Consider the following 17618-nt stretch of genomic DNA (forward strand, 5'->3'; position numbering starts at 1 on the left):
TCAACTGGAGTATTTTGTTCAATTCTGGGAACCACACTTTAGGAAGGATGTAAAATCTTTAGCGAGGGGGTTCTCCTTAAGAAGACAAGCTTGAGAGGAAATCTGATAGAAGTGTTCAAAATCATGAAGGGTTTGGACTGAGTAGATAGGGAGAATCCAAAACTGGGATAGACAAATGAGCTGTTTTTTTTTTTGCTCAGCATTTGAATATTTCTTTAAGAAAGAAACTGGTTTCTGTGGATCCTGGTAAGGGTGCAAGGGAATCCTGGGAGACCCATGTGGTCACTGAACTTCTTTTTATCTGAGGCTGGGTATACCAAAATGCCATAAGAATTCTGTATTCTTCTGACCTATTAACTTGTTATTACTAGTAATATGCCACATACCAGTAAAATAAAAAATGTCTCTGTGATATCAACATGGTGTTTCTTTGAATTATGGATAGTGCTTTCCAAAGTTAAGGGAGGAAGACTCTATACATATTATTTGCTTGGGATCTTCAAGAGGGTGTCACTGTTCACCCTCAAAAATGGCAAGTTGGATAAACATTGCTTTTAAGGAGTTAGTCAACGGCAATAAGAGTAGGTGAAAATATTTCCATAGCGGTACTTAGATCAATGCCAAAGAATTTAAATAAATGACGATCTTGGTGCCTCCAGAGAAGATAGTCCATTGGCACAAAGTTTCCAGCAAGTGCCTCAGAATAAAACCAAATAAATTGGGTCAGCAGACTTGAATGTTTTGTGAAAATATTTAGCTTATGTTATAATGGAGGTACAATGTTAAGAATTGTTTTTACCAACAAAGTCTTGTTTACTATGGACTACATTACTGCATTGTTAACATACTAAACTAATTCAGAAACCATTTAATACTTAGGACAATACATACTTTCCCCATGGGTCCTCTGGATTTGCAAATACTACCACATCGATAGGGAGAGTCAGCTTTACGTGGATACGTGATGTGTTATTGTGCTGGATAGCCATTCCTTGAACATGATCAGGCCTCGTCACTTCAAACAGAATCTGCAGGTTTATTACTTTCTGAAAGTTAAAAATAGTTATGCTAGAATTATTACAATTGTTAAAGATTGTAAGGTTGGGACAGTTTACAGAGTAATAGAACACAAGGTCAGCAGGTATTGATTGAAGCACTGGGGTGAATGAAAACGGAAGCCCAGGCTTAGAATGTTGTTGGTGTGCTCTCACTGCCGGAATGATCTCCTTTACCAATGTGGCAGGCAGCACACTGCTGACTGGAATTCAAGGCCCCTAGCTTCAGGCCTAAGAGAAAATATACCATTAGAGTTCTACTGTTGTGTCCCAAGAAAGCAATATTCATGTTAATCTGAGCAGATGCTGAAAGGGAGTATTTACTGAAATCTGTTTGCCCTTTCTTTCTTATAAATCTGAATTATTCTATCCACCGAAAGTCACACAAGGTCAGCCTCTCTTGCTTTAATGGTACTCTATAATGTTGCTTGCTGCCCCTCTGGGACTCCATTATAGAACAATGAACCTACTGATAAAGAAGAAAGGGGAAAAAATCAAAGGAGGCCAATTAAGCTGGGTTTCCAGGACAAGTTGCTTAATTCTTTGAAAAGCACCTGCAGAATACAATTCTTTGAGAAATTTTGAAAGAAGGAAGCAAGCCTTCGGGAAGTACTTTAATTGAAATGACTTTCCAGCTGGCAGTGTGGTTTTCTGAGGTCCACTGGCTTTGGGTCAGTTTCACATTGTAATCTCCAGGTTTTTTTTTATGGAGAACGTCGTGCAATTTGGGAACTCTCATCCACAGCATGGGGAAATGTACCCCAGAATAGTAGCATCAGGAGCAAAGATGAGGGGTAAATCACCAGGACTTGTTCCATAAACTGGCAGAAGGAAGAAGAGAGGAAGGAGGAGAACATTCCCAAAATGAAATGGGGATGAAGAGGGAAAATAGATTCAGTCATTTGAAACTCCAGGCAGGTGGGGAAGATTGACTCTATGAACTGGGAAGGAGGGAAGCAGGGAAAAAAAAAAAGGAATCATTACTAATAGGCAATCCAAAACAGTCTTTCTGTTTTTTCACCAGAAATAAGGGAGTTTCCAACAACTGCTGGCATATTCTTCTAGTCGTCATAAAATCTGCACAACACACAAACTGTGATTGCTCAATAAGTGCATCTGGTGAATTTGAATATGTTTCACAGCCCAAAAGAAAATCAACTTATGCAGGGCAAATCAGGAAATTAGAGAAGTAAAATAACGTTTTGAATTAAGTGTAGCATTAAACTAAAAAAAAAGTTTTCCATTCCTGGCACCACTCTGCAGTAGGCTCGCTATGGATTTTAACTATGAACTATGAACTTAGTTGCTTAGTACAAATGTATTACTTATGTGCTCTTACACTAATAAAATCGCCGAATGATACAGCAGGGAAAGAGGCCATTCAACACATCATGCCAATGCCTATTCTACCTCTCTGTATCTCCCTGCACTCATACTTACATGGAATGAAACAAAAAATGGGAATGTTAATGTTTATGTTATTTTATTAGTAATCCAGAGGCCTGGGCCAATCATCTGGAGGCACAACATGATATCAAGGCACCCTGCATGTGCCATAAAGGAGGCCTTGCAAAATTGAACACAATGGGAATCAGAGGAAAACTCTCCGTTGTTGGATTCAAATCTAGCATAAAGGGTGATGGTTGTGGTTTTTGGAGGTCAATCATCTAAGCCCTGGACATTGCTGCAGGAATTTCTCAGGGTAGCATTCTAGACTCAACCATTTTCAGCTGCTTCATCAAATACCTTCCCTCCATCATAAGTTCAGAAGTAGGAATGTTCGCTGATGATCGCACAATGTTCAGCACCATTTGCAACTTATCAGACACTGAAGCAGTCCGTGTCCATATGCAGCAAGACCTGTAAAACATTCAGGCTTGAGCTGATAAGTGGTAAGTAACATTTGCACCACACAAGTGCCAGATAATGACCATCTCCAACCAGAGAGAATATAACCTTGTCTCATCGATGTTTCTATGATAATGGACTATCATAAAAATATGTCTGATTCACTAATGCCCTTCAGGCATTAGTGGCTAAACCCAAAGTAATGTGGTTGAGTATTTACTGGCACTGAGATGCAAGTCCCTCATTTGTATCAAATTGTGACAAATAACTCTGATAAGAATAAAGAAAGTGGATGGACAACCCTGCATTGACCTAAGCAATGGAAACAACAAAGAAACACATAGCCAAATCAACTCTGCAAATCCTGTCAATCCTTCTCACTAACACTAGTCAACAGCCTTGCATAGCCATACTCGCTGAATCATACCTTACAGACGATGTTGCAAACTCATCCATCACAATCCTGTCCCACTGCAGAGATGACAGAATAGTGGATACATTTGGGAGGGAGTGCCACTGGGAGCCCTCAACATTGATTCTGGACTCAATGAAGTTAATCATGGGAAAGGAAACCTCCTGCTCATCACCACCCGCTATCTTCCCTCAAGTGATGAATCAGTACTCCTGCATATTTAACCACTTGGAAGAAGCACTGTATTCGCATAAAATAGTGTGAGTATTTTAAACTTCTGGGAACCGCAAGACATAACAAACACACTACCATGTAGGGTGACCTAAACCTGTGTTTTTTTTAATATTCATTTATGGGATGTGGGCGTTGCTGGCTGGGCCAGCATTTATTACCTATCCCTAATTGTCCTTGAGAAGGTGGTGGTGAGCTGCCTTCTTGAACCGCGGCAGTCCATGTAGTGTAGGCATACCCACACTGCTGTTAGGGAGGGAGTTCCAGGATTTTGACCCAGCGACAGTGAAGGAACGGCGCTATATTTCCAGAAAGAATTTCCCATCCTGACCATTTTGATTACTGCAAACAAATGGTTCGTATTTCATTAAGAAGTAACCTTTGCAATGACAAGAGCGAAACCTAGACAGCAACAAAAATAAATGAAGCAACAAAAATATATTAGTCTTTAGTGAAAAAGAGGTGCAATCAGCATAAAAGTAAAATGTTCTCGTCACCTTTAAGAAGCCCTCTCCTACAAGTCAGGGCACCCAAATATTACCCAGTCCATTCCTGAGAAAGTCATGAGATCAGTGTGTGACCATGTTTTAAGCAAGTAATAAGACTTGTGAAGTCCCCAGTCAGCCCACTTTTTCTTCATAAAATGAAACTGACTGTGAGTTGGGTGTGCCAATTTGTGCAGTTGATGCTGCAAACCATGCTCATGGTTTTGAATATTCTCCAATGCCAGTGAATACGTGGCAAATTCCCCTTATTGTGTATTACTACTAGAGAAGTGTAGCTGGTTACCTTAAATCATTACAGATGTTATCTCATCAGAAATACTAGGAAAAAAAATCCTTAAAATCAAAAATTATTAAATATATATGCCTACCAGAGGTACAATCTTTAACGATAGCTTCATGGAAGCCTTATGAAGCATGTCATTGACCTCGGCCCTGAAATAAAAATTGTACACTGTGATGAGATGGCACACAAATAGAACCTGACTGTTCATGTTCTGATATCTGGCACCAATATTGCACATTAGATGCTTTATCAGTACTTTAATGCCCAGGCATAACATTGAACATGACAAAGATGAATTAAAATCAGGTTTGTACTTGTCTCTATTCCTGCATTACAACAGTGACTACCCAACTACACTTCAAAAGGATCTCGTTTGCTTTGGGACATCCTGAGATTGTGAAAGGCACTATATAAATGGAAATCTTTTTTCCAAACATATTGACGTATGCTGATAACCTTCATGAATAGAAAGAAAATGGAGGTAATAGACATCAAATAGTTAGCATAAAACACATCAAGGCCCATGGCTACAATCTATGCCTTGAGCTTCAGTGACAATGGAGACTTTTAAACATATATTTGTACTTACCACTTAGTAGTCTAGGAAGGAAAGGAAGAGTTCACATTTTGCTATGCTGTGCTGCAACACCCAATACTCCACCAACCAAATAAAAAAACTAGTTCCAACTTAATTTCACTCTTTGTTAGGAATCCTACTAGACTAACAGTCTTATGATGGTGTAGATGACTAATGCCTGATAATAAAGTTCCTTGTGGGGATATGAAGGGGTGTAGGATGTGATTGCTCACCAAATAATTTATAACAAATTCAGGTGATACAGATGTGACTACAGTTCAGTTTCTTAACCTCTGGAACTTGGGGAGGAAACTTGTGGAGGCGATGGGGTTTTCCCCACTGACTGGAGAGCCAGCAAGATCCCCACGTCAACTCTTTTCAGGAAGCCTGCCGCATCTTGTGCCACTTAGGCACTTGACAGGCCAGTGGTGGGCCTTCTCCTGGAATCAGGGACTCTGGGGGTGGCAGTCCCACCTCCCAACATCACCCATCCAATTAGAAGCTGGTAGTTCTTCTGTACTCAGCAGCACCAATGGGGAGCCAGTGGCTGTTGTCTGTACTACACCCTCAGATTAAGGAGGGAGCCAGGCACAGGTGAGAGATAATGGGAAGGTGATCACAGGGTGGAAGTCACGGGAGGAGGTGGGCATGGGGGAGGGGGGTCAACAGCAAGTGCTGGGGTGTGGCTGTCAGTGGCACCCCGCCCCCCACCCTTCCCAATGCCGGGTCCCTTGATCAGGCATGGAATGTCCTTGAACGATGGACACCACTGCACTGGAAGCTGGAACAAACATGTCAGTGTTTGCTTGTCAGGCTCCCAGCATAGCGTGGGCCCCACCGCCACTGGGTTAATATCAGCATTAATTGGCCACTTATAGGCCTCAATTGGTGGCAGGATATGGAGACGATGGTCGATAGGACAATCCATAGGCCTTGCCACCAGAGACTTAATTGGGGTGGAGATGGGAAGCTGTCAGGGTCCTCACCACAACTATTCAGCTTGATTAAATGCTTCCTTGACATCAAACCCACCACGGGGTAGGGCACAAGATTCCACCTGAGGTTTGAATTAATTTCAAAGTAATTTGAAGTAATTAGAAGAAAAATCAGCTATGGACAGCGAATTAGAATTTGGTTTCGGAGATTTGAAATAAACCAGCACGGGGAGATCCAGCAAGTGTCAGGGCTTTAAAAAAATGGCATGAGGACAGAGTGAGAGTTCCAGTGAGAGTCGGGGGTTTAAACAAAAAATAACTAGCACGAGAACAGAGCGAAAGTTCTAGTGAGAGTCGGGGATTTAAACAAAAGATAACTGGCACGAGGACAGAGCGAGAGTTCCAGTGAGAGTCGGGGATTTTTTTGAAAAAGCGTGAGGACAGAATAAGAGTTAATTAGCATTTTATTGTGTTTACTTAAATTCCAATTTCGGTACAGTAAATATTCAAGGCAAGGAAGGGCTGCTCATACTGGTTGAGTGCGCATCCTGTACCATGTGGGGACTCCTGGATGCCACCCATGTCCTGGACAACTGCATGTGCAGAAAGTGCCACTAAATGGAAAAACTCATATGCTGTATATTGGAACTCGAGGAGCAGCTGGTGTCACTGAGGAGCATTCACGAAGATGAGGGCTACGTGCATAGCACATTTCAGAAGGTGGTCACCCCACAGCTTAAGAAAGAGCAGATAGAGAGAGACTGGGTGGCTGTCAGACAGACAAGAAAGTCAAGGCAGGTAGTGCAGCAGACCCCTGAGGACACTCCACTTTCTAACAGGTACTCCGTTCTGAGCACCAATGGGGGAGAGGGTTCCTCCGGAGCTAACAGCAGGAGTCATGACCAAAGCACCATGGGTGGCTCAGGTGTGCAGGGAGGGAGGAGAAAAAACAGGAAAGCAAAGTAATTTGAAGTAATTAGAAGAAAAATTGGCTATGGACAGCGAATTAGAATTTGGTGTCGGAGATTTGAAATAAACCAGCACGGGGAGATCCAGCAAGAGCTGGAGCTTTAAAAAAATGGCACGAGGACAGAGTGAAAGTTCCAAGGGATTCTATCATTAAGGGAATAGACAGGAGCTTCTGTGGTGGCAGACGTGATTCCAGGATGGTATGTTGCCTCCCTTGGTGCAAGGGTCATGGATAATATGGAGTGGCTTCAGAGCATTCTGGAGGGTGAGGGTGCACAGCCAGAGCTCCTAGTTCACGTTGGTACCAACAATATAGGTAGAAAAAGGGATGAGGTCCTGCAGGCTGAGCTCAGGGGGTTAGGAAACAGGTTAGCAAGAAGGACCCCAAAGGTAGTGATCTCTGAATTACTTCCAAGGCCACGTGCTAGGGAGTATAGAAATAGGAGAATACGCCAGATGAATGTGTGGCTGGAGAGATGGTGCAGGAGGGAGGGCTTCAGATTTCTGGGGCATTGGGACTGGTTCTAGGGAAGGAGGGATCTCTACAAGCCTGAATAGGACCAGGGCAAATGTCCTTGCAGGGAGATTTTCTCAGGTTGTTGGGGAGGGTTTAAATTAGATTGGCAGGGGGATGGGAACCTGAGAGCAGATTCAGACAAATTCCGAGCACGGAACGGGAGACAGAAAATTAACAAATGACTCTGAAAGACAGAAGAAGAAAAGATTAAAAGGTTTACAGCTCTGGAATTTGGCAATGTTAAAAGATATTTATTTAAATGCAAGGAGTACAGCAAATAAAGCCAATGAGCTGAGGGCACAAATAGACACATGGCAGCATGGTATCATGGCTTGGCTTAAAAAAAGAGGCAAAAATGGCAGCTCAACATCCCTGGGTTTTCAGGCAGGATAGAGAGGGTCCCACATGGCGAAACTGGTCAGGAAAGTGAGATTCCATGGGATACAGGGGAAGGTGGCAAGTTGGATCCAAATTTGGCTTAGTGATAGGAAACAAAGGGCAATGGTCGATGGATGGTTTTATAATTGGAAAATGGTTTCCAATGGTGTTCCACAGGGCTCAATGTTGGGGTCTTGCTGTTTGCTGTTTATATTCATGATTTAGACTTAAATGTGAGAGGCATGATTGGGAAATGTGCAGTTGACACTAAAATTGGCCGTGTAGTTGATAATGAAGAGGATAGCTGTCGACTCCAGTGTGATAGCAATGGTTTGGTTGAGTGGGCGGAGAAGTGGCAAATGGAATTCGATCCAGAAAAGTGCGAGGCAATACACTTGGGGAGGGCAAGCAAAGCAAGGGAGTGCTCAGTAAACAGGAAGTTATAGCGAGGGGTTGAGGAAGCGAGAGACCTTTGGAGTTCATGTCCATGTTCAGGTCCTTGAAGGTGGCGAAACAGGTGGTCAAGAAAGCATATGGAATGCTTTCCTTTATTGGGCAAGGTACTGAATACAAAAGCAGGGATGTAATGATGGAACTGTATAAAATGCTGGTTAGGCCACAGCTGGAATTTTGTGTACAGTTCTGGTCACCACATTTCAGGAAGGACATAGTTGTTCTGGAGAGAGTGCAGAGGAGATTAAAAAGAATGTTGCCAGGGCTTGAAAATTGCAGCTATGAGAAGAGATTTGATAGGCTAGGGTTGTTTTCCTTAGAACAGAGGAGGCTGAGGGGTGACCTAATTGAGGTGTACAAAATTAAAAGGGGCCTAGATAGGATAGACAGGAAAGAATTGTTTCCTCTAGCAGTGGGGTCAATTACCAGGGGGAATAGATTTAAGGTGATTGGTAGAAGGATTAGAGGGGACATGAGGAAAAACTTTTTCACCCAGAGGATGGTGGACATCTGGAATTCACTGCCTAAGTTATTGGTTAAGGCTTAAAAGCTGAACTCATTTGAAAGGTAGCTGGATCTGCATCTGAAGTGCTGTAACCTGCAAGACTACGGACCAGGTGCTGGAAAGTGGGGTTAAAATGGGTGTCTAGTTTCTTTTTTTCCATTTTTGGTCAGCGCAGAGATGATGGGCTGAATGGCCTCTTTCTGCGCAGTAACTTTTCTATGGCTCTATGGTTCTAAGGGGGCTAAAAAAGATAAGGGTGTAGCATTATTGGTTAAAGACCCAATTACAGCTGTGAGGAGGGATGATATACAAAATGACTCATCAAATGAGGCCATATGGGTTGAGCTCAGGAATAAAAAAGGGGGCTGCCACATGACTAGGAGTGTACTAAAGAACCCCAAGTAGTGAGAGGGAGACAGAAGATCAAATATGTAGGCAAATTTCTGAATGCAAAAACAATTGGGCAATAATATTGGGACCTTCAACTACCCTAATATCAACTGGGATAGGAACAGTGGAATAGGCACAGAGGGCTCCAAATTCTTGAACTGCATTCAGGAGAACTTTTTTAGCCAGAACGTAACAAGCCCAACAAGAGGGAGCGCAATTCTTGATTTAGGGTGGAATCATCCCAGGTTTGCACTCAGTGTGGTAGCAGGCGGGAAAAAGGATATTTTACCTGCTGGCCGCGATGGTGGCTTTTCACACTGTATCGTCCTAATCCCGCCTCATTAATCATGCATTCCCAGGAAACACGTCAGGTCGGTGGCGGGGCAGCCACTCATTCGCCTGCCCCGCCGTCACATCAGGCCTTCAGTAAACCGGGTGCCATGTTTAAAGGCTGCCCCTGCGCAGAGCTAGCTCTCTTCAAGGGATGGGAAGCTGCTGTGGACTAATGGCTGCCAAAGGTAGGAAACATGCTGCCCCCAGATTTTTGCGATGCCTCCCTTGAGCACCTACTGGACAGATTGGAGGCCCACCGTGAAGTCCTCTACCCCCGGTCTGGGCGAAGGCCAGCAAGCGAGGTCACCAGTCCAGCATGGGAGGTACTGGCAGTGGTGGTCAGCGCTAATGCCCTGCAAAAGAGGACAGCCACCCAGTGCTGCAAGAGGATAATGCTCTCATCCATTCTACCAAGGTAAGTCATTCTCAACTCACACACTCACAAACCCATCACACATCCACAGGGATCTCACACCTCAAGGGACAACACCACTAACTCTCACACTCACACTCACATCTCCATCAGGCTCATACCCTCTGGAGCTCACGTCCTCGTCCTGTCCATCTCTCCGCTCATCGCACAAAAATTCCACACAGTGCCATGTGTCCTGCTCACACTCTCTCCATCTGCTTTCATGCAGGAGAAGTTGGCTCACATCGGCAGGAATAGGTCCCAGACTGGGGGGGTGGAATGGCCCATGTTAGGCCTGCCTCTCACTCAGTTTGAGGAGCGTGCCATCGTGCTGACTGGTGGGGATTTGGACCGTGCCTGCGGTGATGGTGAGGTTGGCGGCAAATACCCATGTGAGGATCCTGCACCACATCATCCCCCACTCAACGCAAATGTGAGTGCTCTCTCTCCTGCTTTTGACTCTGCTGCCATGCAATAATTATCTCTACTTTGATTCACAGGGAGCTCTGCCAAGCGACCGACACACTCAGCCAGCCAGTCCCTCAGCTCCATCCAGGTCCTCACCTCCAGCCAAGAGGACACCTCCTCCATTGAAGAGCTGGAAATAAGCAAACTTGAAGACCCATCACAGCGCTTACCCACACCCTCCACCAGCGCAGAGATATACACCACAGTATAGCAGGCTTGGGTTCACAATCTGGTGATCACCGCATCGACATGTGCCCACAGCAGGAGGTGGCATGTTCAGCTGAGTGCAATGACATGTTTTTCTACATTTAAGGTACCATACAAACACAAGTTGTGATTGTTAATCAGCCATGGTGGCTACCTCACCAGTTTATAATCAGCCTAGACAGATTTTTCAAATTGCTGCCAACTGAAAGCAGCAGCACAGTGGCTGGTTGCTTCTACATTACAAACCAGGTTGCTCTATTATATATTGCAACCCCCGGATAACAATTTCTTAAACCTGCTTTGACTTATGAAAACAAAGGTAAACAGCCACATGGCAATTCTATTTTAAACTGATAGTAAGCCTTTTAATCTTACTGTTAGATATAATTACATTTTGTTCCATTGGCTATTCATTGTATTTTTGGTGATACCAGTGTACTGAGACAGCCAGCTTATTTGTGTCATAGTGTCTCAATGCTTGAAATGAATGAAGATTAACAAAAAGATGTCTCCAATCAAGCATGGAAAAAACAACTGACTTGATTTTTTTTTAACAGTAGCACTTTTCAAATGTATTCAAAATGTCAGTAGAAACAGATTTCTAATTGAGATTTGTTTTCATCTCAGGGGAAAAGGTGTAGTGAAATCATATTCACAGGACATAGATTACTTTGAATACTAAAGAACAATTCAATGCCTAAATAAACATTTTACTGTCTTTTTAAAAAGGACCCTAATGGCCAAGATGAGGAAACAGCAAAATGAAATGTCCAGCAAACTGCTTTACTTTCTTCACTAGTTAGTGATTTAACAAATCATCAGGTTTATTTAGCAAAGAAAAATCACAAGTCTATAAAAGTGATGTTTGCGTGATATCTTTCTTGTGTGACACTTACAATTCATTAGCTTAAATCACTCCTATTTCTAGCACCAGCTGTAATATATGTGCAACCACCTGCACATCATTTTACTATTATTGGAATATTATCGAGCTCAAAGTCTCTTCAGACAAAACACAAATTTGGAAGGACAAAATCAATACTTGAAAGACTAGATGTTCAAATGAAGTGCACAGATGAAAATTTAATACTTGCACCATAAATTTTATTTAAATCCTAGTAGCAACTGTCCTGGCACCAAAAACATGCAGTAATGTAACACTGAGGTATTTAAAAGATTCCATTCTGCTACTTACGTAACATGTTTTAAGATGGCTTTGCATCGAGTGTCCTCTTGCAGTTCTGAAGTATGTGTGCTGGCATGAGTTTTGGGCCACGTATATAATGAGCCACCAAGGCCACTTAGGGTGAAAGCTTGTGAATTTACCTTAGAAATCAGCTTATTAATGGCTTCACTGAAACCTGCTTTAATTCCTTCTTCTGAATTTAATGGAGAAAAAGGAAAAATATGTTATAAATGCTGTTGGCATCAACATTAATGCTTACAACTTAAGTCTTCCATTATGCATCTCTAATAATAAACCATCACTGAATACATCTAAAGCAGGGATAGACAGATTTTTGGTCTCTCAGGGAATTCAGGGATATGGGGAGTGGGTGGGAAAAAGGAGTTGAAGCCCAAGATCAGCTACGATCATATTGAATGGCGGAGCAGGCTCGATGGACTGGGTGGTCTAGTTCTGCTCCTAATTCTTATGTTCTTATCATCCTTATATAGCTATATAAGGGCAATTTTGATTCTTTGAAAAATGACATGCTTACCAAACTAAATGCTGCGCTGTTGCAGCAAAATTTAACAAGCAAGTATCACATAAAAGATCTCTAACTACATTCAAACACTTAATCTGTAGTTGTCAAGCTGAGCGAAGATTTAAAAGTTTACAGAGTTAAAAGGCATCCAGGAAGTGAATGTTCATACTGATGTCTCAGGGAAGGTCTGTGACTAATGTTTAGCTTTAACGTTAGCTTCAAAAAGAGGCATTTCTGTGGGTGCCTTGTAGAGAAATAAGATACTTAACACAATATGAAAACTAGAAAAATGCTTTACTGTCGATCATCAGCAAAGTGATGGAAGATATCATTGACACTTCTATCAAGCGGTACTAACTCAACAATAATCTGCTCACTGATGCTCAGTTTGGGTTCCACCAGGGCCAATCAACTCCAGATCTTATGACAGTCTTGACTCATGGACAAAAGAGCTGAATTCCAGAGATTTGGTGAGAGTGACTGACTTTGAGCAAGGTTGAAGTCAATGTGACTCAAGGGGAAAATGCTCCACACGTTGCACTCATACCGAGCACAAAGGAAGATGGTTGTGATTGTTGGAGGTCAATCATCTCAATCCCAGGTCGTTGCTGCAGGAGTTCCACAAGGCATTGTCCTAGGACAAATTATCCTCAGCTGCTTTTTCAATGAATTTCACTCCCTCCTAAGGTCAGAAGTGGAGATGTTCGCTGATGATTGTGCCATGTTCAGAACCATTCGCCATTCCTCAGATATGGAAGCAGTCTGTGCCGATGTGCAGCAAGACCTGGACAACATTCATGCTTGGGCTGATATGTGGGAAGAAACATTCGGGCCACACAGGCACCAGACAATGACCATCTCCAGCAAGAGAAAATCTAACAATCTCGCCTTCACATTCAATGGCATTATCATCGCTGAATTCCTCAATATCAACATCTTGGGGGTTACCATCGACCAGAAACTGAACTGGACCAGCCATATAAATGCTGCGGCTACAAGAGCAGACCAGAGGGAATAGTTTACCTTCTGACTCCGAAAACCCTGTTCACCATCTACAAGACATATCAGGAGTGTGACACTTGCCTGGGTCAAGTGCAGGTCAAATAATACTCATGTAGCTTGATATCCTCCAGGGCAAAGCAGCCTGCTTGATTGGCACCCCATTCACCACCTTACACAGTTACTCCCTCCACTACTGATGCACAATGCAGCAATGTGTAACATCCACAAGATGCACTGCAGAAACTCACAAAACCTCCTTCGACAGCACCTTTCAAGCTCCCGACAATGGAAGGGTAATGGCAGTACACACGTGGGAACACCACCATGTGTGAGTTCACCTCCAAGCCACGACCATCCTTACTCAGGAATATATCACCATTCCTTCACTGGCACTGGGTAGAAAACTTGGACCTCCTGCCCTAATAACACTGTAGGTGTAACTAGGCTAGATGAACTGCAGTGTTTCAAGAAGGAAACTCTTGATCACTTTCACAAGGGCAATCAATGATGGGCAACAAATACTGTCCTTGCCAGCGATGTTCACATCCCATTAACAAATTTTAAAAATGTGGGAATGTGGGAATGTGGGTGACGGGAGCATTTTGCGACCTTGCGTTTGGACGGGGTGCATGCCACATCCAGAGGCATCCATGTCTGTTCTAGGTCTGTGCAGGGGCATAGATGTGAAGCTGGAGGCCTGCGAAACATACCTGGCCAGGATTAAATCTGCAAAGCAGACTAAAGCAGAGGTGTCAGCCTCATTAAAATATTTAATTGGCTGACCTGGGAGCAGGTTAGCTTATTGGTCCTTGTCCCGCCTGTGTTAAACCTGGAAGTGATTGGGATCCATGCTGATTGAGGTTGCGGTTGAGATTTTTTAAGTTTTACCTTGGATTTGGCTTTAACAAGTATCACTATATTTTTAAATTATATATATTGATCTGTACGACACCAGTCTGACAGGAGCCATGAAAAGTAAACAGTTTTCCCAACTGTAGGTTAATGTTATGCTACAACAGAAAGCTGCACGAGGCAATGATGTTTGGAAAAAGGCCAACAAGTGTAATGAGGCCTTCATTACCTGAACATAACATGTCATTTAAAATAAATAATTAGAAAAAGTGTTTTTGTCACAACCTATATATCATGAAAAATCAGGAAAGTGTCTTCAACCCAACACACACACACACACACACACACACACACAATCATGCCAATTTTGATTGCAGCTGGTTTCATGTCCTGTAGGTGTGCCGTCATGACGAGGAAGCATTTAAATTAGGCTCCTGTATTGCAAGTTGAAGCCTGATATTAATTTAACTGTTGCAGTCTTGGTTCTCCAGGGCTAGAGAATCCTTGCAGTGAAATGGAGGTGGGAGCTTTAAGTGTTTTCTCTAGCGCTCCTTATGGGTCAAGAGGAACAGGAAAGCTCACCCCCACTGGCTCCTCCAGGAAGCCTTCAGCACCTTCCCCGATGATTGTGGCATCTGTCAGCTCCTGGCAACTTTAAATTTGGCAGAACATCTGTGTCGGCCGTGCCAGGTTTCCACCATGCTGTCATGTTCATCTGAACCCTCCCCATTAATAAAGAACCATTGTCTCTCTTGGCTGTCAGCTTGTGATGCAATTAACCACTAATTTATCTGCTTTTAACATCATCTTCTTGCGTAAACTGGTTTGAGGACCATTGCTTCTGTTCTGAGCTGTCTGGTTTTGTAGAAGTATATCCTGATCTGTTTGGCTTTACTAAGTAGATCTTGAGTGGTCAAGGGTCTTTATGGTGATGTGCCGATCTGCACATTTGCCCTAATTAGGCAAGAACAATGAAATGAGAAGCAACTAGTTTAAGTGAGGATATATAAGGATGAAGTTTGGTAGAGAAACAGAGCAGCTTGAAGTGCCTAGACTGCAGCTAAGAACAGGAGGGCTGAGTAATCCCATTGAGCTGTTTTCTTGTAGACATACAGATGTATGTACTGCCTGCCTGCTTATTGTAATTAATATCTGAAATAAAGAGAGTTGACCATTGGTACCAGAGTCCAAATCCAATAATTATTTCAGCTATCAAGGTGATATCTCACAGACCTCACACTTATTGTTCCACTTTCAGTAGTAAAGCCCTCAATAGTCAAGGTCACCCATATTGTAAACTGCGCTCTGCAGAATGCTAATTGATGTGTTGTGTGTTCCCAGCATTTTTTGCTAAAGAACTTCAAGATACTGTTGGCGGCTAGTCTGGGTGAATGGAAATACTAAAGAGATGAGCTTAGTGGACCAAATGGATATTTCTTGTCCTTGGCTTTTTGTTATGTTCTTATGAACCAGGTTCCTGCTGAATTCCCACCCTTACCTGACCTGCCTCTAACTAGCACTACTTCAGAGCCTTGTCTATCAAACAATCAAGGCAATAGGACAATTAGATGCAACCAAGAAAACCGTTTGTAAGTAACAGGAGGAGAATCTACATATGATTATTATTGGTCAATGAAAGTGCTGGAATATACCTAAATCGGAAAGGGCACGTGTTGCAAATGATATTTCACAAAGGCGACTTGTCTTTAAATACACAGTATGTGAGCTAAAAACTTTGACCAACAGCTAGCCCGAAGAGACCAGATTTCCCCCGGATATCGAATGGCTTGTGCTAAATTTTAGCACACAAAATCTTATTGCTTCACAGGCATCAAAAATGTTAATTATTCAGTGATAAAAAAATCCCAATTGAAACGTAAAACAGATTAATTAAAATATTAAATATGCATCTAAGAAGCAATTTACACACCATCTGTTTTGTTGAGGGCTTCTTCCAACTGAACTCCTCCCTTTATTCGAAATAACAAATTTTCAGTTTCAAGTGGCAGCTGAAATAAATTCATTGAGACAAAGTAATTATTCATCTGTCTAAATAACGTTTTAAATCCGCTGTGCATGTTGTACACTTTTTTCCCTACTCATTCATGGGAAAAGAGCATCTATTGCCAATCCCTATTTTTTTTATTCTTGCCTGGGATGTGGGTGTCATTGGCTAGGCCAGCATTTGTTGTCCATCCCTAATTTTCCTTGAGAAGGTGGTGGTGAGCTGCCTTCTTGAACCGCTACAGTCCATGTGGTGCAGTTACACTCACAGTGCTGCTGAAAAGGGAGTTCCATGATTTTGGTCTTGCTATAGTGAAGGAACGGTGATATATTTCCAAGTCAGGATGGTGTGTGGCTTGGAAGGGAACTCCCAGGTGGTAGTGTCCCATGTGTCTGGTGCCCTTGTCCTTCTAGGTGGTAGAGGTCACAGGCTTGGAAGGTGCAGCTGGTAGCAAGACTGGTGAGTTGTAGCAGTGCATCTTGTTTGTAGTATATACTGTTGCCAATGTGCATCGGCGGTGGAGGGAGTGAATGTTTAAGTTGGTGGATGGGGTGCTGAACAAGCGGGCCGCCTTGTCCTGGACGATGTGGAGCTTCTTGAGTGTTGTTGAAGCTGCACTCATCTAAGTAAGTGGAGAGTATTCCATTCCACTCCTGGCTTATGCCTTGTTGATTGTGGACAGGCTTTGGGGAATCAAGAGGTGAGCTTCTGACCTGATCATGTAACTATATTATTTCCAAGGCTGGTCTATTTTAGTTTCTGGTCAATGGTAACCCCCAGGATGTTGATAGCGGGGGATTCAGAGATGGTAATGCCATTGAATGTCATTGGGTTCACTCTTCACAGAATCACAGAATTGTTACAGCATGGCAGGAGGCCATTCAGCCCAACATGTCTGCTGCACCTGCTCTCCAATTGTTGGACATGGTCATTGCCTGGCGCAAATGTTACTTGCGACTTATTAGACTCAACCTGAATGCTGTCCAGGTCCTGTTGCATACTGGCACGGACTTTTGCAGTCTTTGGGAAGTTGTGAATGGTAATGAACATTGTGCAATCTTCAGCAAATATCCTCACTTCTGACTTTATGATGGAGGGAAAGTCACTGGTGAAGCAGCTGAAGATGGTTGTTCCTATGACACTACCCTGAGGAACTCCTGCAGTGATGTCCTGGGACTGAGATGATTGACCTCCAACAACCGCAACCATCTTCCTTTGTGTTAGGTATGACTCCAAACAATGGGGAGTTTTCCTCTGATTTCCATTGACTTCAATTTTGCCAGCGGTCGTCGATGCCACACTTGCTGCCTTGATGTCAAGGGTAATCACTCTCATCCCTTTTGCGTTCAGCTCTTTTGTCCATCTTTGAATCAAGGCTTTAATAATGGCAGGAGATGAGTGGTCCTGGCAGAAACAAACTGAGCATTGGTGAATAGATTATTGCTGTGCAAGTGCCACTTGATAGCACTGTCAACATCACCTTCTAACCCTTTGCTGATGGTCGAGAAGGGGCAACTGGGGCATTAATCAGCCAGATTGAATTTGTCCTGCTTTTTGTGGACAGGATATAC

At 43.0% G+C, this 17618-nt stretch overlaps 1 protein-coding gene across 1 annotated transcript in view; it reads right to left on the bottom strand.

Annotated features, from left to right (window-relative positions):
• LOC144689922 (ufm1-specific protease 2-like) overlaps positions 1-16120 on the bottom strand; it is a 43273-nt gene extending 27153 nt beyond the window's left edge. The window contains exons 1-4 of the mRNA XM_078557436.1: positions 15973-16120; positions 11675-11858; positions 4421-4484; positions 892-1046 (exon numbers count right to left, since the gene is read on the bottom strand). Of these exons, the coding sequence (XP_078413562.1) occupies positions 892-1046; positions 4421-4484; positions 11675-11858; positions 15973-16120 (551 nt within the window). The remainder of the gene's footprint in view (positions 1-891; positions 1047-4420; positions 4485-11674; positions 11859-15972) is intronic.
• Between the last annotated feature and the right edge of the window lie 1498 nt (positions 16121-17618).

The sequence above is a fragment of the Cetorhinus maximus genome, chromosome 2 (genome assembly GCF_964194155.1).
Source record: "Cetorhinus maximus chromosome 2, sCetMax3.hap1.1, whole genome shotgun sequence".
Classification (NCBI taxonomy): Eukaryota; Metazoa; Chordata; class Chondrichthyes; order Lamniformes; family Cetorhinidae; genus Cetorhinus; species Cetorhinus maximus.